The 26,145-nt window shown below is 40.4% G+C and overlaps 1 protein-coding gene across 1 annotated transcript in view; it reads right to left on the bottom strand.

Annotated features, from left to right (window-relative positions):
• Window positions 1-26,145, bottom strand: part of ptprn2 (protein tyrosine phosphatase receptor type N2) — a 145,279-nt gene that overhangs the window by 65,339 nt on the left and 53,795 nt on the right. The window contains exon 10 of the mRNA XM_059326577.1: window positions 24,645-24,724. Within this exon, the coding sequence (XP_059182560.1) occupies window positions 24,645-24,724 (80 nt within the window). The remainder of the gene's footprint in view (window positions 1-24,644; window positions 24,725-26,145) is intronic.

The following is a 26,145-nucleotide window of genomic DNA, read 5'->3' as shown; positions in this document are numbered from 1 at the left end:
TTGCCGGCTGCTTGATTAATAGATTGTGGCTGCTTTGACACTCTGTGTAGAATAGGCATTTTGCCTTTGATAGGCGCTGACACCAATTCTTTCACGGACTGCAGGAGATCGGGGGAAACAGAAGCAGCACCGGCAAATAACTTGGAAGGCAGGCACGTCCAGATGTGGGAGAAACCCCACGGATGTCACTCTGCATTCTCACCAGGACACGTTTACATCGTTTACGCTCCCGTTCAGAGATGACAATCTGCAGATGTGTGACATATGCGACGTAAATCACATCTGACAATCACTCACATATAACAGATAGGTTTGAAGATTACAGTGAGTGATGAGGTGAACGACGCACATCTGAAACAATCATGGTCATCACAAGTCCGGCATGCTGCAGAGCCACGCTGCTGGGTCTGACGATGACCTTTGGCAACACAAACTGGCAGCTTTGCTCTCAATAAGGCATTAGGTAACACTTTTTTATAATGCCCATGTCTATAATGCATTATAAACATGTGTTATGATCTGCTTAAAGCACTGTATAAAAATAGTTATAAGCAGTGAAAAACATTCATAATGCTTTACAACAATAAACGTAACACGTTATAACGCATTTTATAATGGCTTATAATATCAAGCATCATAATACTTCAGCGTTTCTGATCACTCGCTGACCTTTTTTGGCAAAGGTCATAGCAGCCTGGTCTCATGCTCAACTCGACATACCAACGTTTTGTCACGGCCCGTCACGGCACAAGGTGCCCTTTAGCGTGTGTAAGAGACGCAGCGGGTAATGTAAACTCATCCGTGGCGCTTAGAGAAAATGACGTAATAAAAATAGTGCCAAGGTCGCTGAGGGCAGGAGGGAGGCGAGGTGGGTTGGTGCAAAACCCTGGACTTTGACCCAGGAGATCGACGTTCATACCCTATTTGAAGTGCTGTTATTCGGAGTAAACCTGTGTAACTGTGTCCAGTTATTAAGTGCAGAAGTAGTTATTTTTAAGCCCAACCGTGTTCTTTTACCCTAACCATAGTCAAGTGGTTCTATTGCCTACAGTTAACTGTTTCACTATGCATCTAGGTAGCATAAAGTGACTCATGGTCTCTAACTCGTCCAAAGCCGAAGCCGGTTCCGTGTGCGCTGTTGTCACACGCCGAGGGCCATGATAAAATATCCGTATCCGACAAGTTGGGATAAGAATGCATTGGTCATAGTGTTTTTCAATCCTCATAGTTATGATGCATTATAATAATTTGATTATAGGTTTAGAGTTAGGGTAAGGAGGTAGGTAATTGTAACCACATAAAGCATTATAAGTATGTTTATAATGCATTATTAACATGGGCTTGCAAAAACACTGTTAATGTAATACTTGAGCTTATTAAACATTAGCAAACACTTTATAACATGCTATTATTATAGTCATAAAGCATTATAAATGTTTATATTAGCTTTAATTATATAGTGCTATAAGCAGATTATAACAGTATTTATTATAGGTTTTACATAAAAAACATTTAATGCAGTGTAAATGGAAATTTCAACAAGTCTTTATGCATCCGCATGCAGAGTCCTCTCAAGTATTCAGCATTTTGCAACTGAAATACACTCTGTGTGTGAGAGATACTACATGATGCGCTGAAGCAAGATGAAAAACATTCTGTCTTTCCTTGGGTAAAATGTATATCCAAACGATTTAAGATTGATGCTCTCTGTAAAAGATGCTTCATTTCTTTCCCTGGATGTGTGTGTGATACAAGATGAAAACATCTGGAAGTCTGCCACCGTCTGAAGGGAGCCTACTGGGGAAAAGCTTATTGGAGGAAGGGATGGCAAAGCTGACACACAGAGCTGCAGAGACACACACACACACACACACACACACACACACACACACACACACACAGACACACACACACACACACACACACACACCCCTCCACTGCTTCCCCACTGAGGGAACTCTGACAGAGGCAGCCCTACCTGTCACTGTGGCAGCAATTATCCTGCAGGCTCTCTCCACGGACCGTCTCCTGCAGGTCTCCACATTACTAACCACATCACTGAGCACACACATACTGAGTATGCACACTGACACACAGGAGGGCAGACTGCACACCCACAAGTACACATACTGTACATATTCATAGACACACACACACACACACACACACACACACACACACACATACGGCTGCGTGGTTGTGCTTTTCATCCACAATTTGCTCTCCAGAAGCTAATGGCTCGAACGAATCGTAATGATGTGTTGGTGCAGACATCCTGCTCAAGCCAGGAGAAACACACATCATTACGTGGATGTGAGTGCTCATGCAAGCGTGCACACATACCTCTTCTGTTATAGATAAATGCATTATCATAGATGAGTCGGCTAAGAAGTCCGCAAATACACACACTAGAAAAGCCCTAAATAAATCAATAAATATGCTAAAGCTGTCATAAGGCTGAGTTTGGAAACGTAGCAGGCGGCATTAACATGGGGCCAGGATATGAGCTCCAGTGAGTCAAGAGATAATAAGTCATGGATATTGGGAAAAAAATGAAAAAACAGACATGCTCAGAAGGACAGGGTGTCCATTTTGGCTGCAGGGAGGTCTTCTCGAGGAAGGAATTGATCTGTTTCACGTCGCTTCACTGGAGCTTGGATCCAGGACCCGGTCTGAGTGTCAGGAACAGGTTGATTGTGCGGAGCTGTGAAGGGTGATTTCAGAGGAGAAAAAAAAGAACCCAATGTGACCTCATTACCGTAGATTTGTTCCGACTGTCATTAGGAATCACAAGCGCCATCACTCAAGTCAGGAATATGAGGGAGAGGAGGAGAGACAGGGTGAGGTAAGCAGGGGGAGGCCGGGCTCTGATAATCAAGTGGATTTGATCTGAAAACAGGATCTATCATCAAACAATCTAGAGATGACACAGATCATCTACACATGGACAAGGACACAGATTTGTGACTGAAGACAATCATCACTATGACATATTAAATTTTCACCATGATGGATCTACCGTAACATGACCGGCAGCTGTGTGAACCTCTGATTTCTTCATGACGTCACCACGCAAAAACGAAGCAGCGTAGAGCTTTTTTTGGCTTCAAAAAGTCAAAGTGAAAAAACAATTACCAGGTCATAATTTTAAGTGGTAAATACAGGCAGAATGAAAAGGACTCAGAAACGCCCAAAAGACTCCTGAAGCAAAGTAAGCGGCTGTGTTTTTTTTTTTTTTTTTTTTACAAATAAAGCTAATCTTGACCGTGATGGGCAGCTCAACTGCTGAACCACAACCACAAACCTTCATCTACATCAGCCACCCCCTAAAATTCCCAAACTCTTACATGATGCCACCATTTTCTAACACTGATCCAAAATGGATCCTCAATCAGACTCTCAATGTGCTGAGCTGCTAATGCGCTCCTGACCGATTATAAACTCATCAGAACAACCGTAAGAAAACACACTTGAAAGATGCATTGATTACAAAGTTTCTGTTTTGTCTCCTTTTTCAACCAATTACAACCTTCCAACTCCAGCTAACACACCGCCAGAGCATTTTAAATTAAATTTCCAAGGCTGTTTTTTCACCGAGGTATTCGAGATGCTTTCAGCTGGAGGAGGTGAATGTCAAAGCAAACATGTTTGCAGTCTGCTGCCTTTAAGTCGATGCTTGCAACCGCGTCTACAGTGCAGTGGACATCTTTTTTCCTCAGAGTGGATAAAGTAACCTAGAGCTGCGTTCTGTCTGCCTCCCTCTCTGCGAAGCATCCTGGCTGCTCCTCAGATCGCAGTGTTAATCTCGTCGTGTTGCCTTCCTGTGTACAGCTGGGAGTGGTGGGTGTAAAATGAAAGTGTAACACAACAGTCTCACGCAGGTGTCAAAATGACAAATATGACATTTCCCTTCTGAGATTTTATTAGTTCTGATATCATTCTGTATTCAGCCTGCCTGATGTGTCACCCGGCTCTTTTTTTGTTATTACTATTTTGCTTCAGGACAAAATGTGATCATCATTATTATATGTCTAAAGCAGAGCAGCTGCGACTGCAAAGAGAAAAAGCAAGAAATTTATTCAGGATGGGATGCAATTCAAAAATCAAAATACACAGTTTGACTAGTGTGTTTGCTATTGTATAACCCCCACAACTCCCAATCAATCATCTTACTGCCGAGTTTCTCAAACAATTCCTTTTAAAAGTGAGGCAGTGATTCAGATTCACAGCGTGATGATTAAATCTATACACCACAGAAGCGCCGACATACTGTTTTTTTCAGTATTCATTTCCTAAATAACTGCAGAATCTCTCTATATATGTTCCAAACTCTCCTGAGAGTCAACTCGAGTAGTTAGAGAGGGGGAAGACAAGACTGTATAAGCACACCTCCCTGTCTTTTTAAGGACACCTGTTGGGCTGCATGGCTCATCTCCTCCTCATTTAGCCGTCTGTCTGGGCTCCGTGGGGCTGATTACCAGGAAGAGCTGATTCCAGTTGCACTGCTTATCAGTCTAATTAGAGCCCCTGGCAGGTGACTTGAAGGAAGTTGTGTGTCTCACGGATGTTCAGTCACAGCGATTTGTACAGGCATGGTGAGCTGCTACATGTTACAAGCAAGAAGACAGGGCTGAAATGTAATAATAATAAAAAAATGCAATAAAATGTAAAAAAGACGGATGTGACATTGTGGCTAGAGAATTGGGACTGTTTGTAGATGTGTTCCTGTGCAGGAGATGTATTTTCAGGGGTGCCTTGAGCAGGTTTAATAGAGTATTTAGCATCACAAGAACATTTCAAATGGTGACAAGGAGTCAAGAGAAAGAGGCGACATCTTGAATAACATCCTCTGGTTAAACTACAGTCAAAGTCAACTGTCAAATTGTGAGAGAAGAATTGAGACAGGCTATGGTTCTGTGGAGAGCGCTTCAATAGATACAGTAAGGCAGAGAAAATGGAGAATGAAATGAAAAGCTTGATTTAAGACACGGAGACAGAGAGAAAGAGAGAGAGAGACACATCAGACAAAGAAAAGAAGGGCAAAGAAAAGTGAGAGGCAGGGGCGGAAAGATATCGAGAAGAGTTGAGGACAGAGGAGGAATCCACAGGAGGCCAACAAGTTTTCCAGGTAGTGTATCAGTCACCAGTAAAAGGTCACTAGTCTGCTGTTCGCACATCCAGGTGCTAATGTAACACCTCTCACACCTTCCTCGGTTGCCTGTGTCTGGCTGCCTGCAGGTTGGTGCACAGAGACTGTTGTTTGTGCTGGAATAATATGCTGTAATCCCCCGTCTCACATGTGGCCTTAACACAGGTAATTGGACTTGGAGTGTGAGGAAGCCTGTGGCGAGACACACACACACTCCGCTGTGATGCACATAAACTGCAGTCTGATTTGAAATAACAATAGAATTGCTCATATTCTCCTGAAAGATTGCAGGCCACTTGTGAAGTATAGCGGCTTTGTTTTCTGGTTTTACAAAGATTTTTGTCACGCTTTGGATTTCTCTGCAGGTTGAAGTGGAATACACGGGGCTGTAGTAAGAGACATAATCAGCATGGAAGAGTTTGGATCGTGGATTCTGTTTTTAAATCCTCTCCGAAACCAAAAATACAAAAGACACAATACAACAGCGTGCTAAGCTAACATAAGCAGCAAACAATAGCATGACTGGCTAAGAAGCTCAGCACCTGAAGTGGTGACCGACCATTATTTCCAAGGTCACAAAGCATTTTATTCCACATTATGTGCAGTTACGTTAAAGGTTATGTTAAAAATCAAAAGCCCCGTTCCCAACCAGCACATCCACTGTGTGCATAACAGTAACAGTTAGTTCCCATTCCTAAAACACAAAAACACTGAAAGCATAAATTTAACATCTGTCTGGTATGTAAGCAATGCAGCTGAATAGGAAGTGTTCTGAAAGACGTGCTAAAAGAGCATTTTATTAAATACATTTTATTAAATACTGCATAGCTTTCTGCTTACTGTGAAAGTGCTTAACTTACAGAAATATAATCAGTATAAAACTGATATTTGGATATTTAACTTTGTGAAAAAATGCTTGCTGCACACATACCATTAGGTATACAGAGGCCAAGTCAACACGTCCACGCATATATTTGAGGTATTCCTCTCCTTCGTTCTCAAAAACACAAGCACTATTTTTTTTTTTAAAACGTCCAAATGACAACACTACAGTATACCAATGGATGATATAATCCTAATCCTAATGCCATGTTTGCCAATCACGCAACGAAGATGATAGCCTTTCAGTGGCCGAAAAAAAGATATTACTGGTAGGCTGACTGGCTGCATCAGTCACTCTATAGTTGTGCTTCCATCACCTAATTTCTATGCACATTTGTCGTAGATTTGCATGAAAAAAGCTTGATGGAAACACGCATAAAGGTTTTTACACTTGCTTGAGGTGTTTTTTTGTCTTGGAAAAAATAACTAATGAGCCAAACAGGAGATGGAAACCCTTTTTCTGACATATCAATCATTTAACCCACATGATCAACTGTTTCCGCCGGAAAACCCAAAAGAACAATTATAAGTTGCACAATTGAATGTAATTCCTGTAGACCTCTCTCCATTTTCTCTCGTGGGTGGCCAAAATTGTCCAATTAGCAACCTCTGTTTTGTTTATTCTCTCTTGCACAATCTCTACTTCTTCTCCTGTTTACTGATGGATTAGCCTACAGCTATACATTACACTGCTATCTTCTGACCAAAGTACATCTATGCAGCTTTGTTTATTCGCTCTAAATAGATGGAAACGTCCCTAATTTGCATATTCTTTTTTATTTTTTATTTTTTATTGATAGTGATAGATAGAAAGGGGGTGATAGAGGGGAAGACATGTGGCAAAGGGAGCTCAGGCCGGATTCGAACCCGGCTCCGCCGCAGCAAGGACTCAGCCTACATGGTAAGCGCTCTACCAGTGTGAGCCACCGGGACGCCCCAATTTGCATATTCTTTAATGCAGCATTTGAAAATTCTGCTTTGAAATTCAGTTTGACTTTAACAGAAACACGGCTTCTAATTCATTCTGATGTCTCTTTCCTTATGTATAAACGTGGAAAAAGTCTTGAATTAGAACTATTTTGCCAGGTTTGCAATGACTATAAATGTTGCTTAATGTGTGATGCGTCACAAAGGAGATAACGAAGAGCCGTTACACTCCAAAAACACTGAAAATCTTCATTCTGGATGAATTTTTACAAAAGCAGTGGCCTACAATGCAGTTTGAATGGGGAGGAAAGGCCAAAATTAATATAAATGCTGTGTTCGTGCCCATTCTTCTTGACGATGCCTCACGCTTATTGCCTCTATCGACTTTTGTCTTCTTAAAGGATCAGTGTTTCTGTTCGGCAGCTTATAAAAACTTAGTTATGGGTTCTTGACCCTGTTTGTAGTGTGTCCTGCCACACAGCAGCTTTTTGGGCATTTTTCTGTTGTTTGCTAGCAGAAGAGACACCTTGACAAATTTCAAAGTCAATGGAGAGCGATGCAATTATCTCCAATAAAATACATCTTTTTAGTGAAAACTTTATACAACATAATCCACAATGTCTTCAGGCTGGACATACTTTAATCCGTTCAATCTATGCAAAGATATTGCTGCAGGTATTTAAGCATTTCTTTCTGGGAAAAATGATCCTACATATATATTTCTTTTCTTTGTGGCACCCCAAGTCATTTTAGGTGGATACTGGAGTTAAATTGAAAGCCTTAAAGAGTGGTTTGAGATAGGAACGAGTTATCACCTCCACAGAGAGCCCTGGGAGACACTGTGCTCCTCTGTTGCAGGCCAGCCTGATGCATACAGGCCACTGACCCATGACAGTCAGCCCGTATCGATTTAAGAGGAGGCAGAGGACACGGAGAGAAAGAGAGAGACGGGGGGAGGGAGGGAGGAGGAAAGAAATGAAAAACAGTGAGGAGGCCAGGGAGCAATATCCCTCTTAAAACTTATCCATAATTCATTGTCTTTTCTTTCTGTCTTCCTTCTACACTTTCTTTCTCTTTCAGTTGGGTGCATGGCAGGGGAACGTTCATTTTTAAGGGGGATTAGCAACGACCTATTTTGAAATGCATCCCTGTGGTACTCGTTTCACTCTCACACACACCCAAACACACACATACGCATAGATACACACGTACAGTATGAACATAAGGACACACACTGCATGGACAGTACAGCCAGGGTCCTATTGTGGGAAAGAAGGAAATGTGCCCAACAGGAACCATTTGTATAGGATAGTTGATTATTCCCTGTTTCTTGAAATTTGAAATTACAATGAGGTGAATCTATTATTGCAGGTTTCAATGCTCATAATGTAAAAAACAATGGACATAATATAGGCATGCTACTGCCAAAAGGCAGTCAATGTGGACATTGTGCCTGTGAAAATGAGGCAGGGTCTGTAAAGCTGATGCAGTGGTTTAAAAATGGTGTTTTAACCATTTAAAACAACAAATTGACTATATATAGACACTGTTTAGGGTTGCCATTATATCTGCCTCAAAATGTAAATACTGTATTATCGCCTGCCCTTCCAAAAATATATGTGTAGAGGTGTAAAACTTTATGATGCACAAGAATTAAGTGTGAAGTTGAGAGACAACGTGTACCACTGGATACTCTGCATATAAATACAGATCAGTTTTCTAAAAGCTAATGAAAATGTTTCTTTTGCGTAGCTTTAAAAACTTAGTCATAGGTTTTCGACCCTGTTGGAAGTGTGTCCCGCCACACAGCTGCTTTTTGGGGCATTTTTTTGTTGTTGCTCGCAGAAGAGACACCTTGACAAAATCCAAAGTCAATGGATGTTTAATGTTTCCATTAAAAAGCGCTAAAAATCACGCTTACGAGATTGTTTTTCATTCAATGCAAAGAGAAAGGGATTACCTGCAGTTAACAAAATCCTGCTCAAACATGGTTGGTTGATACCGATCTGACATATTTTAACTTTTGAACAATCTTGCTGATCTAAAAATGAGCCTCACACAACATCTTTCAACCCTTGTTGTGATCATATAATGCAATACATGCTGAACAAAGTGCTTAATTTTAAAACTGAGAACATCGACCACCAAATGGCGGCCCGCGGGCCACATACAGTACACTAAAGCTTCCAGCCCGGCCCACAGAATAATGAATTCAGAAAATACAAAAAGGAAGTAATGCGTACTGGCATTAAGCATAATTACAATTACGTTTCCGTTATCACAGTTTTAACCATCACTCAAGTCTGAGAGCATATTTTAGTTATCATTCTGGATTTCCCATGATTTTAAGGAGTCTGTTGACACTGATATGAATTTAGTAAGAGAGTGAAAAAAATCAAACACTGATAGGCTAACTAGGCATAAGTATATTATATTTTCTTTATTTGAAAGTCCGGCTCCCACAGTGTCTGCTTGGGAAAAGTCTGGCTCTTGAACAAATGTAGTTGCTAACCCCTGACTTAGAAGCAAAGAAAATCACTTCTGTGATATCCAAACATACAACATCTGCTCCAGGTAGAGACAGCAGTGCAATCTAGCTCTCTTCTCGCCTCGACTCTGCATTATACAGGATATGTCACTTTGCAATATAGATATCCACCTGCAGAGTTCAGTCACTCCCACAGCTTTGCAGTCAGTGGGGGGTTCATGCGTTTTGTATGACATGATGCACAGAAGCTGCATGTAAATACAGCTGTGCCATGGGCACATCTTGGTGTTCACGCTTCTCACAATGTCCGAAAAAACAGCATCAAAAGAAAAGAGAATTTAACATTATTCACACGTCTTTTTAGCCAATTTTGTATAATTTTACATTTCTTAGGTGCAGCACAAAGGTAACAACAAACAGACATACATGCAAACCGTAACATCTAAATCCACGTGAACGCGGATCATTGGTTCGTCACGGCCGCGGCTCACCTTAATTACTGCTCATGCTGAATTACAGGGACACCACAATCTGCATTACAGGTAAAAGGGGGCAAAAGTGGTCCACAAGAACACAAACAGATATAGAGAGATGCACAAAGGAAGTGAAAATTGAACATCTGTTTTTTTTTTTTCTTTCTGTCAAGCCCCGTGCCAAAGAAAGCTGGTGCTGCACCTGGACATGAATTATAGAGAGGCACTTGGACGAGCAGGGGGGGTGGAAGAAAGAGACAAGAGGAAGAGAGGTGAATGAAAATGAGGGGACAGGGTGGATTTGACGTCTCCCCCATCTGGAGACACTCACCGGGTGGCTCCGTGGGATCAACGATCAATTCACCGCCAATAGCTGCCAATAAGGAACAACACTGTGATCGTGTCTTATATGCTTTAATAAAAAAAGGTTGTGTTAAATTATGCATAATCGCAAATAATTGTGGAATAAATGTGTTTCAAAATAATGACAGCTCATTGTGTATCCTTGTTACGAAATGGCCCTCAAATTCTACGCTCTGTTTTCAGACAGCTGTAATCCTTTCGGAAAAAAAATATATAATTATTCTCAAAGAGGAACTACAAAAGCAAATAGTGCTTTGAAGATGGAAAGCCCGAAATGTCACCCACCCGCTTTGAAGCTCCCTGGCTCTCTTTGTTTCTCTACACTTGTAACTCACAAAACCACTGACAGAGCGCACTGCATTCAGGGGCCAATTTAGTGCGGATGTACCATTAGGAGTAAAAACACACACACACATGAGCTCAGACAGTGGTATACTGTAGGAACACACAAATACACACACCTAGAAAGCCTACATCGTGGAAGCAAATGTATGGCCATCTCCCTTTGTTTTGTACCAACCCTTTGTGGTTTCAAGCACTTTAAGTGTCATCTGCAGCCTCTTTGATACACACAAGTCCATTAACAGCCGCGCTCAACAAAAAACAATATATATCTCTTCAGAATATATCTTTAACCTCATTATGAAAAGCTTTCGCAACTGGAGATGAGTCACTCCTGAAGTTTGGAATATTTTACAGCTGGTTTAGAGGCTGTAGAGTAGGGATGAAGCACAGATGATTGATTAATCAATCAGATGAAAGACGTGATCTTTAATAAGCAATGAATCATTTGATGCATTTTTTCAGCTAAAACATCTTGTTTTTTATGGATTTTTTTAGCTAAAGCTACAGTGGGGAGGCTTTTTATTGCGTCATATACTGGCTTATGTTTTGCAACAACCAGGGAAGAGCTGTTGTGTTTCAAGAGAGATTATTAAAGTAGGAGTAAACTTATTGTCACGCCACAGTAGATTGAGAATCAGTGCCACAAGAGAAGAGCAAATGACGTTTTTCTTCTTAGAGAGGGGTTTTTGTTCGTAGAAAGAGAAAATTGATGGCTTTAATGCTTCTTTAAATGTTACACATAAAGAAAACATACTTTTTCCTCACCCTTACAAGTCATTAGGGCTAGTATCAAGTCCTAAAAATGTGATATTCCTTATTTAAATTTCTGCTAATGGGGTGAGACAAATTCACTGTTTCAAAGAATGTGTTCACTCAATTAATATTCTAATGAAACAAAAATCTGCACATTTGTACAATTACTGTACTTAGGTCAAATTTTGAGCTATGTGTACTTTATGTGAGTATTTCCACATATGTGACTTTATACTTCAACACCACTACATTTTGAGGCAAATATTATACTTTTTACTCCACTACATTTAGCTGCCAGCTTTAGCTACTTTTCAGGTCAAAATTTAACAAAAAAAATATGATCACTTTAAAATAAAAAGCATGTTTATAAATTAAACCACATAAAAGTATATTAAGTAGTAAAAATAACCGTACCAGGACAACAGCAAAACGCTGCTTACATAAATGCATCAATACAAATAATCTAATAATATATTTAGAATATATAAAACAATCTGAGTGGGGCCATTCTGCAAAACAAATACTTTTACTTTTGATACTTTAAGTACATTTTGATACTGATACTTTTGTACTTTTACCTTAGTAGCTTTTGAATGCAGTATTTTTACTTGTAGTGGAGTAATTTCACAGTGTGAGATTAATAATTTTACTTAAGAAAGGGATCTAAATACTTCTTCTACCACTGTTCAAGTATATGAACTATTTCAACACTTTGAGACAATTTGTCTCCAGGGGCAGTTTGCAGAGGCATGTACAGTATTAGTACAGTGAAACAATGTTTTACATACAGAAAAAAGCTAGGATAAGCTGTACACATTATGATACCAGCATAATACAAAAATGCAATCATAAGCTGTACACCATGTTAAGACTGCAACATAAACAGCCAACAGTAACATATAAACCACCCTAAAAACTGACTGGACTCCACATGAGCAGTGACCCAGGAGCAATGCACCGACAGATGTACGTTCAGTAAAAAGTGCTCTATAGCTGCATGTTACTTTGGATAAAAGGCTTCAATCCCAGACAAACGGGAACATAAAGACTGCGACTAAACTTTGTTTTTTAAGTCGAAAAGCTTCACAAACGTTCAGTTCAGTATAATGAGAAATGTTTCACTGCTTTTCTTTTATTGAATTATGACTCATACAGTAGCAGGAGATGGAAAGAAGCTCATTTACATAGCTATTTGTATCTGCTGCCTCATAAAGTAGCACCCATCAAGTATACAAACCACTGTGCGCACAACAAACATGATGCACAAGTGCCTGCTGTTCTCGACATGAGGGCCATCAGCACAGGGTCTCTTCACTGTGGGTGCGGGCGTGGAAGATGAAGGGATGGGGGGGTGTAGAGATGTGGGGTGGAGGGGTCGGGATGAAACAAATGGGGAATAAGAGAGTAGTGCTGGTGGCAGAATCGAAGAGGAGGTTGGATTTTCTGCTCAACATGGTGCTCAAGCCCGTATAAGTATTGGCTATCTCGATGGTCAGACAGCTTCTTCGGCTCCTGCTGTTGTTGTGACAAAACAAAAAAATCCTAAAGGCGGCTACAGACACAGGATCTGCAATGTTTCTGAAAGCACACAATCTAAATCTAATGTGTAATGTTTCTTCAGCGTGCTCTGTTTGGATGCAGAGAGAAAACTCTGATGTGTGACTGTCTCCGTCTCATTACGATTTTGTGGAAAAGTGTGCCGTTTTGTCAGTTCATAAAACATGAAGCCAGTGAGCCATTGTGTTATTATGTTCACCACCACGTGTGAGGAAATGTGTCGCCGCCAGCCGCCCTGCACGGCTCAGCTGGAAATTAGATCATGCTAAAGTCCTAGATACTAAAAATCACATCAACAACACTTTGGCTCAAATCCAGAGAAGATCAATTATAAAAATGTGGAGCCACATTATGACGAGTCCCTGCTAACTGGAACTGCTTGTACCAAACAAACACACAAATATCGTATTCATTCGTTTTTTATGCACACTCAGTATGACTGTAGATCTTATGGGTTGAATATTATCTTCAAAACAAAGAATATCAAGAAGAAATAAGCTCCAAATGGAAAAGTCCAACACATGTATAATGTGGAGAAAATCCTCCATTAGGGTACATGTAAATTATTTACTGTTATACTCATATTTATCATTATATAATAAGTTTTCTGGAAAAAACAAGAAAATAAATGTCTCTTTTTGACTATTCCAGTGAATTAAATACCTGACAAATCAGGATTAATCATAGAAGAAGACATGCCAGTATCTTTTGGAGGCTGTAGGAGCTAAATGCTAACTGTTCAGGGTCAGGTATATAGTACTTATTATCCCTCCATGTTATTTGGTTTTCTTTATGGACTGGCTCATGGTGGCAGAGGGCTTGGGGTGTAGTTAAGCACATATAAAGACACTCCAACCATTATAGTTGACAAGTCAATTCACTCAAAACCAAGTTAAGCCAGTGGTGGCAATAGATGAAAAGTCAAGGGATCACAACTTTAGGATTCATCCTCTGGGGAACATGATTGTAGGATCCAATAGCTACTACAAATCTCTGGCACTATATTGTCTCACAATCATGAATTTATATATAACGCTACTACACATTATTGCATTCCAGACATGTGAGGCTCATTTTACTGCAGAGTGTTCTCATCGGACCCTTGAAAATGACTAAGGAGGGCTAATAACCTAATAACTGGTAGCAACTATTAGAGATGGGATGGGAATAATTAATCGATGATCGATTAATTGTAATGAAGAATTTAGTCGATGACATAGAATTTTTAATCGATCTGTATATTTTTTAATTCTATCTATGACTGTGTATCAGAACTCACTGAACTGAAACACGTCCAAGCATTCAGTTGAATAAGCCAATGAGCTGAGAATTAAGTTGGATAAAGCTACAGTTTGCAAACTGAAATAGCAATTATAAAACATACAGAAATACAAAAGTATTAATTTGAGCAAAACTAGCTTACTGTATCAAACCTTGCTTGCATGAATTACTAGGTTTCATTTGATCCAAAACGTATTTCAAAACAAAACGCATTTAAATATGCAAGATTACTGTGAAAACTAACCTCATACCTCTTCGGGGGGCATTATCTTTACAGAATAATCTCACTTTATTTAGTTTTACGATCGACAGGTCCTTTCAAAATAAAAGCATCCGTTATCAAAACGGACTTTTGCATAGTACTGTATATATATCTTTTATGTTGCCCGTGTATGCATGTTTTTATACATACTGGAGTATGTATAAAAACATAACGATTAATCGATTAATTGATCAATAACGTTATAGATGCTCACGTTGGTAGGTTTTTTCCAAATGCCCATCCTTAGCAACTATGGAAGACGATTCAGTCTCAAACTGGACGGTGAAAGCGTTGAACAGACGTCGGACTTTCATCAAGGAGAACGGGGTTTGTGTCCCATGTGAAAACAAAATAAACGATGTGATTTGAACATAACTGAACTTCTGTGCCTCATGTTTTGATGCAACTATGTCACTTCCGGTAGTCACATCCTTGTAAAACCTTCAATTCCGGCATCTACGTACATTTATTCACTGTTAAACTGTCTTTTTTAACGCCTTCCCAGGACGTTTTGGGCCCTAAACACAGATCAGTGGTATTGTAGCCCAAATTCAATGAAACTGCAGCCTTTTTTAACAACCATGAACTATATGTGCATGTTTTATGATGTGTGCACTATTTTTAGAACTTCTGTACCTTGAACAGCGAAATACTCCAATGGGTTGTTATATTGGTCGTTATGGGTGGTATTGACACAGTCAATTCTGCCGTTTAGGTTGGAGATCTTGTTGGAATATTGACTGCTAATGTTGCAGCATTTTGATGGTGTCACACTGTTAAAAATCGACAGGTTAAAGGAAAAATAAAAGCAAAATCTGCTGCATATTCCACCAAGAACAAACACTTAAAGATGCAAAGTGTTACTTATGGGTTCAGACACCAATATAAATATATTCATAACCTTGTCAGAAAGTTGGATTTTCTGTCGAAACACATTTTAGTACAGACAATGTGTTGATTCAATTTAAAAATGCTCAGTATTGGCAATTGAGAAAGTACCATAATACCACAGCATCATGCTTTGACACACTTCACATTTAAACATATTGCTGTGTTCTTCACTTAATCCATGTCTTTCTCATCTCAAAGCCTTTTTCCCACCAATAAAACAATGCATATTCAATTTTTGTTTACGGACTCGGAGTCTCTCCGGGTGTCTGAGAAAGGTTGCTCCGTTGTTCCAATTTGCGTTGCGTTTCACCCCCTACTCATTAATCTCCCTCCATTCGCTGATAGCTTCGTTTCGTCCACTAGAAATCGCTTTCAATTATTCATGCCTATTTTCCACAAATACCTTGGAGATGGAATTAGCAAACAAACAATGCCAGGCGACACTAATCCTCGTCTACAGCAAAGATCCTTTAATGCACTAGAGATCTGGCCGGCTGTTGACAGGCACCTGTTACTGTCTTCAGCTGCTTCGCAACAGCAATGTTGACACAGTAAATATGTTTACAGGAGCAGTGCAGCCCTGACCCTACGCCGAGGTGCAGGGATAATACTGAAGGAAAGGAAAGAGGAATAACGAAGAGCAGAGGAGCATGGAGAACGGGAAAGAGCACGACTGAAAAGGATAAACAGGATAAAGGGGAGTGTAAGACACAGCTCAATTCATCGGTCGGGACATTCTTGGCTCCTCAACACAATAGCAAACGTTTCCACATGACACCTTTTTCTGTGAGACGAGCACAAAGAGTCAGTGGCTGGTGAAAGCTCACTCTCAAGGATAAAAACGACATGTTTTAGGCTGATTTCCAGATGCCCCGTTAGAGCATTTTTAATAGCTGTCTTTGACAATTTGAGATATTTTCTCTTCCTGAAGGCACGAGAAGAAAAGTCAAAACAAAAAAAATATGAGGGAGAAGCATTGTGACCTTGGAATTTAAAAGACATCTGACGCCCCGGTAGAGACGAAAAAGTTTCCACCAAAACAAAGCAGCGATATTTAGCGGTTTACTGTGACTCACACAACTCTGGTTATCTTGCATCCTGCAGCAAGCAAGCAAACACACAAACGCACACACACACACACACACACACACACATACATGCACGTGTGGAGTGAATAAATTGCGTTTTAGCGATTGCAAGAGACAGCAGAAGTTTCTGAGATCAACAATGCATAAATGTTGAGGAAGACAGAAAAGTGAGATGTGTCAAATCGAATAAGCATCACCTTATGTATGTGAGTGTGTGAATATGTGTGTGTGTGTGTGTGTGTGTGTGCCCTCTAGCAGACAGGAAGATGATGCAAGAGAGCCTGGCAGGGTACTACTGAGACTGAAAGAAGATAGTAAGACTGACGGTTTAGACGACTGAGAGCCGGGCTTGTAGCTGGATGACACACACACTTTTCCACACTTTCTCACACTCACACGCACACTTTCTCACACACATACACACACACACATACATAGAGCCAGGGGCGATGGAGGAGAAGAGACTGAGGAAGACTTTGATCACCGAACTGAGCACATTCAAGCACTCAACCAGAGAGGGCAGTCAGTGATGAGGAGGAGAGAGGAGAGTGCCCAGGGAGCGGGGGGGGAAGAGGGGAGGAAGAGGGGAGGGAGAGGACTGAGGTTGTTTTCTGACCTCTACGCTCATTGATACAGATGTTAAGGCATGAACACACAGACAATCAGGCATCCGACACAGACACTGCCGAGCTCTGTTGTGTTCAAAGAAGAAAAAAAAAAAAACAGGTTTTCTTGACACGTTTCTTGATCGTGCAAACCCATGCTGACAAAACTAATTTCATCTCAGCCGTATGAACGCTGTGTCTCAACACGAGCATATTGAAAGCGGTGGCAACGTTCAGAAAATGTAATTCACACTTATTTCTTTAGCCTCCAGCCACCAGATGAATTCTGAATGGTAAATATTACAATATCAAGCAGAAACCAGACACACACCTGTGTCACACAGGAATCCCCGCGGCTTATATTTCTTCTACAAACAGTGTATGTCCGAAAACAGGCAGCCATATAGCACTACAGATCCGTCCTCCACGCCTGAGATGCAGGTGGATAAACCATTGTGCTGTTTGCGAAGAGAGCAGGTAATTATCGTTGGCATTTTGACAAGTGTTTGCCAGAGTGAAGGTCAACTCTGTCTGCGTGGGAGATCTATGCTAATCTGCTCAGCTGGAAAAGACTACCACTCACCACTCAAATGGTAGCTAGCACCATTATGCAGCCACAGCTACCGTGTTTTCACTTTAGAACTGTCTGCAAGCATGTGTGTGAGAGAGAAAGTGTGTGTCTCTGTGTGTGTGTGTGTGTGTGTGTGTGTGTGTGTGTGTGTGTGTGTGTGGCAGATCAGAGAGAGTACCAGGTCTTCCCACAGAGAAGAGAGAATCGACAGACAGACAGACAGACAAATGGAGTAAGATAGAAAAGAAGCAGTTATATTTAGGCTGACTCTCTCATGTTTTTAGAACAAAACAATAGACTTAGTGTAGGAGGAGACATTTCACATCTGCCCACAGAGTATAAAAGTCTCTCCTCTTGACTTCAAGGCAAAGTTCTCATTAAGTGCCTTTTAATCTACTTGTTTTTATGCAAATTTTCAATTAGCACATTCAAAAAAAGCCCTGTGCGGACAACTGAAATATTGAAAAAAAAAAAAAGTTTTTTATGCTTGGCTCAGGTGGAAAAGTTGATGCGACAAAGTGAAACAGACTTAATGAATTAATCAGAATCACTAATACTGTATTGATCTCCAGGGGGAATTGGATTGCATTATGTTGATTAATTGGTGTCTAAAATGTCAGGAAAAACATTAAAGAGATTGCTTGTTATTTTTCCAACTAAAGCAAGTTTATTTGTAAAGCAACTTTGAACAACAAAGTAATTCATAGTGCTTATGTTAGGCTGAAAAAGGCATTATTAAAAGGAAAATGTGACAGTATATATATACCAAACACAACAATAGGAGTGGGATAGAATAGATGATAACAATAGGCTGAAACAAGCTAATTTTAGTTATTTTATTCTAATTAAAAGGTAGAATGAAAATGAATGTGCAGTAATGACATACATGCCGAGTTGTATGTCTCTGCAAACCACAGATACGTTGATCTATAAAAAAAATTAGCAGGTGGGTGCGGAGTTGGATGCCACCAAGCAACCCAGGACGTTAAACCGGGAGAAGATGCGTTTCTTCTGCCTAACCCTGCTCTTACCTAACCTTAACCAAAAGTGTTCAAAACAGCGATCGTCACACGTCTACGTGGTTCATAAACATAGAAATTCAACATATTTGTGGCTCAAAAAACGTTTAGTTTCAACTTCATCTGTAGTTTCAGAAACGTAAAATACCAATATTTATTTTGGCATCAAGGTTGGAAGACCTGACCGTCCATTTAAGTGACAAAAACATGGAGCATGATGAAAACATCTCTTGTATAACTCCTGATATGCATATAAAAGGAGTGTACATTTAGATACTTTCTGTTATATATTATGTCCACACAGTGTATGTGGTTATTGTTTCGGTACAACATGTTACTGCCAAAGGAAGAGGGAAAACAACAAGCAGACGGACGCCGTAATAGCAGATTTATAGCAAACTTGTATAAATCAGCAATTTATTGACATTATTGGCAGAATAAAATGTTTTGATCTCTGGGAGTTAAACATAATCTGGACCTAAGTGGATAATAACTGCGGACAAATATCTGAATTAGGGATATTAGGCATGAATCAGATCCATGCATACGATAATTATCATATACATTAAGCATTGTGTCGATTATTATGTAAGTGCAGTGCCTCATTTCTTTCTTTCTGGTTAATCTTTTATGCCGAAGTTGTGTTACATTATGGTTTGTATGTTTTGGTCCTGAGAAAAAGTGAATAAAAAATTTAAAATTTTTTCTGTAAAATTCGCAAACATTTTTTGCAACGTTTAGATGGAAACTTAACTACTTTTGCCCTAAAATACACAGCAATTTTATCAACATTTCTGCTGTCAATTACATGTGAGTATGTGTGTGTATGTGTGTATGTGTGTTTGTGTGTGTGTGTGTGTGTGTGTGTGTTTGTGACAGAAGCAGAGGCAGAAACATGGGGGCAGACATTGTCTACGTCCACGTCTCTCTGAGTGTCTCCCTCGGGTGACAGCCGTGTGTCAGGGTCTCTGCTCTCTGCTCCAGATGGCCCAGCCAGTTGCTCCCAGGGTCCCCAGGCTCCCAGCGCTCATTGACCAGGGCCGGGGTTCTCACGGCCTGGGGGCCCGCGGACTCATTGCTTTGGCCTGGCCTCTGGGGCCTTTGGGGCCTCAGAGGGGCTCCGGGGTCGCCCAGCCGTGACAGCCAAGACAATAGGAGTGTCCTCACCCAGCTCCCACCCACCACCTACCAGCCTCCCTTAACACAAACATATATACGCATCACGGTGTTCGCCCTGCACGCTCTTGACCACAGTTGGTAGACAGTGGACAAGTCACCAGGAATCAATTTTAATATCAAACTCTCGTAAAAATCTGTGTGTAATTATCATAAATGTGGTGGAACACAAATGTGTCCCAAATCTGGAAGATGATTGATTTTCAAAAAATCCATATCGTGAATTAAAAAATAACACTTCACGAAGAAAAAACAGCCTTCCTCCACATAAATCCACCTACTCGCTGTGAAGTGCACAAACATGTGGAAACAGAGTGTGAATCAAATCCATCATCAGCTACAAAATGTTGCTTTACAGTGAGCAAAAGCAACTCTGGCGGATCCAATTTCCCCAAAACTGAAGGTGATTTACATGTTTAGAAATCACATTGAGATTGAGAGGCAGCAAGAAGGCAAAAAAAAAAAAAAGTTCCAAACAACACGTTTCTACATTGGTTTTAACAGCTTGGCTGCCACTTCATCAAATATTGAATAAATCATTTTCTTGGCACAGTATGAACACAGCTGCAAAAAAGAAAAAATCACACACACACAAACATGCACACATCAACACACGGACACACAGAATGCCTTGTAGTTTTGATAAAGCAGCAGCTTTCTCTTTTGTTTTGCAGCCGAGCAGGGATTAGGCAGTGCGGGTCTTTGTCCTGCGGTTTTCCAGTTGAGCAGAACACAAGAGCCTCTACCTCCACTAATACAGTCAGACCTCCCAGCAGGCCTTTCACCACACAGCCGCTAAGAACCTGCTGCCCAAAAGATGCTTTTCAATGAGTTATCAAATCTCCTCTATACTGTCCATGCCTTTCAACCGAGTCTCTTTGTCTATTCTTTTCAATGGAGCATTGAACACATCAAATAGAACTGATGGGCAGATAGATGGACAGCAGAATGTAGCAGAGCCATATTAACCTCCTTCAGACGCTGCAGAGTACAGTCAAGGTAGCACCAGAAAAGATTTAATATATTGTTGCATCTGAATGTACAGTATATTATATAAGGACTAATCACCTTTTACTGTAAATGTGTAGCCATCTGGGTAGAATTCCAACAGAGAAGAAAACCACATTTTTGCCAATTGATTAATCAGTTGAGATGTTCTTTCTGCATCAATTCGAATGTCATATGTACAGATTTTCTGTGTTTCATGTAATTTAAGTATGTATAGTTGGGTTTTGTGCTGTTGGTTGGATAAAACAAGGCATTTGGCTCACAGAACATGTGAAAGGCATTCAGTATGTTTTAATCTCTATAAACAGATATCTGCATATGAATGCAGAATCTGAAGGCAATGGGACAAGATTTTGGTATCAGGAGCTTTCTGGTTTCCGTTTGTAGTCCAAGTAGTATCGACCAATCATGTTTGAGCGCACTTTGATTGCATGCAGGTAAACAGTTCTTGTGGAGAGCAAAAAAAGGCAGAGCATAGTGGCAAGATGTAACTTTTCATTTGCTTATTTTTTTATCTATCTGCATCTGCAGTCTATTTGTGTAACAATCCGGTTTTAACTATAATTCTCAGGTTTGAAGTTGCTGATTGGACAATAAACAATGACCAGAGCATGAAAGAGGAAGTCTTGGTCCAGATATCTGCTGGCTACACCTGAATCTCAAAATGTCTTGTCCTACTGTTGCTACATGTATGCAGATGATATTGAACTATACATCTCATTTAGGCCTCCAAATGTCGAAAAATGTTTTCTACAAAATTGCCTCAATTCCTTCTTATTAGTTTCTTTTTCTGCTCTAGCTGGCTTTGTCCCAAAGGTGGTTCTCTTCCCTCTTCTGTTAAATCTAAACCCTCATAATCTAGGTGTTTCTATGGACCAGGCTTTGAGTCTTGGCCAGCATGTAAATTGTTTGTTTTGCTCCTGTTTCTACCAGCTGAGGAACATTGCTAAACTCAGGCCAATTGTGTCCCTAGCTAAAATGGAGATGATTATTCACACATTTATTTCATCCCGTCTTGATTATTGCAATTCCCTTTTCATCTGCCTTAGTAAAGACGTCCCTGGATCGCTGACAAGCGGTCCACAATGGTGCTGCCATTCCTTCAATGGGTTTCATGTAACACCCATTTTGTTTGTTTATTAAATCTGGCTTCCCATCAAATTCAGGATCCAGTTTAACATTCCTGTGATCATGTTTAGAGCCTTGCATGGCCGGGCATATCTTGTGATGATCTTATGATATATATCCTATGATATATGGCTGTTCTATTTTACGTTGTGAAATAAGTTGCAGTAATGCTGTTTTAATCACATGGTTAAAGTTGTGAGAAATAATTACTGAGTAAGGTTTGGGCACAAAAACTTCTTGATTAAGATCAGGCTTTGGGTTAAAATAAATCAATTCACAGTGGTTAGGGTTAGAGGCAAGATCCCGTGTTTGTTTCCCCATTTACCACCACTATTACCTGCCCCATGTGGACTTTCTCGTTCTTTGTACTAAATTGCTTCACTTCCTCACTTCCTTCTTTCTTCCGGTCATAATTACAACAGCCACTAGAGGTCACAACCTACAACAAACACATTGGCTGTAATAAGCTTCATTTCCTGGATCACAATTACACTGGTTATCTACAAATTGCAGAACATTACTTTTTGCATATATAACTATGAAAAGTGAATGAGAACAGCCCAAGACTGCTGCGTTTGTTTAATTATATTAATTGTATTTATGTTTGCATTTCATGTCTGTCTTTTATTGTTTTTATATCTTTTATTGTTAAGTACTTTATGCAACTGTTCTTCAAAGGTGCTATTCAAATAAACTGCTTACTTAATGGTTATTTATCAGCTATTCAGAAGAATGAATTCATTTACTACAGCATTCCATACTTTTTGGTTCTCTAGTTTCATGACTGCTATAAAGCATGCTGTGCAGGCTCTCAGCAGCAGGTTGAGTCCAGAATACAGCAGGGGTTTTGATGAGTTCATTAGGAGGCCACGTCATTTATGCACAGTCACACATAAGGCAATGGTCAGCCAGGATTACCCAGGTGGCCACTGCATGTGGGTGTCAGTTTGATTTTCAGATTCCTCTTAAACCATGCTGTTGCTCCACAACCTGGTAACCACTGTGAAATCACTATGCCGCTGCCATATTGTATTGAATTCAATGTCATGCATGCATATTTAGAGTTGGAATATAGCTGGAAAATGATTTGAAACACTAAAAGGAGAGTTTCTGCATTTTTTTCACATTGGTTTTGATACCGGGAGGAGAGTGGGAAGTCCGCTCCACTTCACACTGTGGCGGAAATAGAGGGGGGGAACACGGTAGGAGGGGGGTGCAGGAGATAAAGCTCTAGCAGGATTTGATCTAAGGTCAGTGCGGGCACACATGAAGCTCCAGAGACAAAGGATATAACCACTCCGCTATCTCAAAGCGCCATTTTTACATTTTTAATACATTTCAGAGGTGCAACCCACGGTCAGCCAGGATTGAAAGACGGCTAAGATGCATCCGAAGTAGTTTGATAAGCTCCTTCTGTCGCCTTTTACACATCACTATTCAGGTGGGCTGTATTCATAATTCATCACCACGGGTCAGGCTGATGATCATGTTGACTTAACATTTGGTCTGACATTTCAGCCCTGCTCATGCCTGTCATTAGCTCTCGCCACACGCCACCTCATCAAAGTCAGTCACACAAGAGAAGAGGTAAAAAATATATATATATATATAAAAAAAAAGAAGAAGTAGAAAACGGAGAGAGAAAAAGTAGGACGTTATTATACAGTACGATTATTACACCTCATACAGGAGGTAACTCTGCAGTATTTGGTCATTTGATCATTTTGTTAAACAAACGTTGCAAACGTGGGATGACGGTGAGGGATAAATACAGATACACTCTCTAATCCAACAAACACACACACGTACAAAAACTCACACTCGAAACCACTGAACCAGAGCTCAACCCCCGGCCCAGCCTTTCTTGCGGTAAATCTGTATCATCAGCCATCAACCAGCACGACGCTAATAGGAAGAGAGTTGGTGCCAAAAAATGTCGCCGCGTAGAAAAACTGGAGCAGCAACACATTTCAGCCAATAACAACACCACCATGTTGATTCCAGTGGGGTGATATTGGATGATATTGACTGTTGGGAGTATTGCTGCGCTTCTCAAAGTCATTTCCGACCAAAGCAAGGACACTGACACACATCACACACACACCGACGCAGACGCCGGTCAGATCGGAGCGCAGACAATGAACAGGGGAATGGACGCGTACTGACAACCCTCCTTTCTGTGGGTGACAGCTCTCCATCAGTCTGCATCAAACAAGTGCATACATGCAGCCACATACACACACACACACACACACACACACACAAAGAGAGAGAAGTATACACTCTAACTGATTGGCTAGTGCAAACCTGTTTCAACCTGTCAGCCTGTTGGACATAATAGAAGACCAAATAGACTGTCCTGTACACTGTGTATGAGTATGTGTGTGTCTGTGAGTGTGTGTGTGTAGACAGACTCATCATCCCAGTAATTGATGGTCATCTGTCATTGCACACTGTTGATAATCTTCTCGGGGACGGGGGTTTGTCTGAACAAGATGAACACCAGCCTATCTACTGTATCTGGAGAGACTAATCTGTGTTCTCATTTACTGAAGCACAGACGGTGACAGAGTGGTCTGGCTAGTGAAGATGAGATGAATCGCAATGAAGGTCGTCAATGGCAATCATTGTGTGATGGGTTATAGAAGAAAAAATATATAGAATGACTGCTCTCTTACCTGCGACTTGAACCAGATCTGCCGTGGTCACGTTTTTAGGGTTGGGGCCAATTCGGAAAGTCAACGCCGGACCCAAGACACTGCAGAAAGACAGCAAATAAAGAGCAAAATGAGTTATATTAAAAGGAATAGTCTGACATTTTGGGAAACATACTTATTTGCTTTCTTGCTGAGAATAAGATGAGGAAATCAATACCACCCTCATAGAAATCATCCCAATATTCCCAGGGTCATATGTCTCTTGATATAAACGAACATTGTAAGAGATTGGTAAGGGCTAGCTCTGCAGTTTAGATTTTGAATAATGAAGGGATATGGACGTTTCAAAGCCAGTTTGAATGGTAAAATTCTGACATATCAATATCAAAAGTCAAGAAAACTGCCCAATAATTTAAGGGCGTATTTTCCAAGGAGTATAACCTCAGTAGGCTGTAAGATGTAGATGGGAGATTTCAACATATTGACCGGGGAAATGTACAAGGAACATTTGACAACATATTGCTGAAACAATGAGACAATAAAAGAAGCGTATTTCCCAAGATGTTGAAATGGTGCTTTAAAGTATTACTACTAACTAAGTACTGTACCACTGCCCCCCTGGTTGTTTGTGGTTGTAAGGAAACTAGCACATAATTCAGTAAGTTTCTGCTCCTGGCCAAGAAAAAATCCCGTAAATAACCGTTGAAAAACAGGTACTTTAGATTAAAGGTGTTTATTAGTAATCTTAAGAGATGTTGGTAGGTTGATTATGTTACCTTTGAACAGAACTAGGATGGTGCGACGTCATTTGTCTGGCAGCCAAATAGTCCGGCAAAGTGTCAATCCTTCTCTAACCTTAACCAAGTTGTTTTATAACCTAAACCTAACCATTCTTTAACCATAGTGTTGTATAATACCTATCTTTTAAGAAAAGCATCATCAGTCATTGGACTCCAGTGTGTATTTGCACACTTTTTGGGTCGTTGGATCCATATTTCTATGCAATGGACCAATGGGATGTCAGAACAATGAGCAGTTCACCAGTTTAGCAGTTTCCATGTGTTTCCATTCTTTAGGCTAAACTAAGCTAAGCTAACTGGCTGCTGGTGTTGGCTTCATATTCCTTGAGTCTAACTCTTGGAAACAATGAAAGAAGCGAATTTCTGAAGATGCTGAAGTAGTGCTTTAAAGTATTACTATGCTTAACTCCACATTCAGCGCAGTAATTGGCAGAATCCTCAAATAAAAGGTGTGAATGATGAGACGCTGCAAAGAACCCGACGCTGTATTTCTGAAAGAGATGTGAATCATCATGAATTCTCCTTTCCCTTTCAGCCTGAATTTGGACAAAGACCAATGTACAGTCATCTGCTGAGCACCTTGTTTTCTTTTCACCTGCTGTAACCCGCCTGTACTCCCTGTGCCTATACTCTCATCTGTCTGGTCAGGAGTCAGCTACAGACTTCTCTCCCTGGGGCAGAATAAATGTTTGAGGTCCCGGAGGTTGGCCACGAAATAAAAT

Source organism: Centropristis striata, chromosome 23, assembly GCF_030273125.1.
Source record: "Centropristis striata isolate RG_2023a ecotype Rhode Island chromosome 23, C.striata_1.0, whole genome shotgun sequence".
NCBI lineage: Eukaryota > Metazoa > Chordata > Actinopteri > Perciformes > Serranidae > Centropristis > Centropristis striata.
The sequence above is the reverse complement of the archived record's forward strand: the minus strand, read 5'-3'. Positions and strand labels throughout refer to the sequence as shown.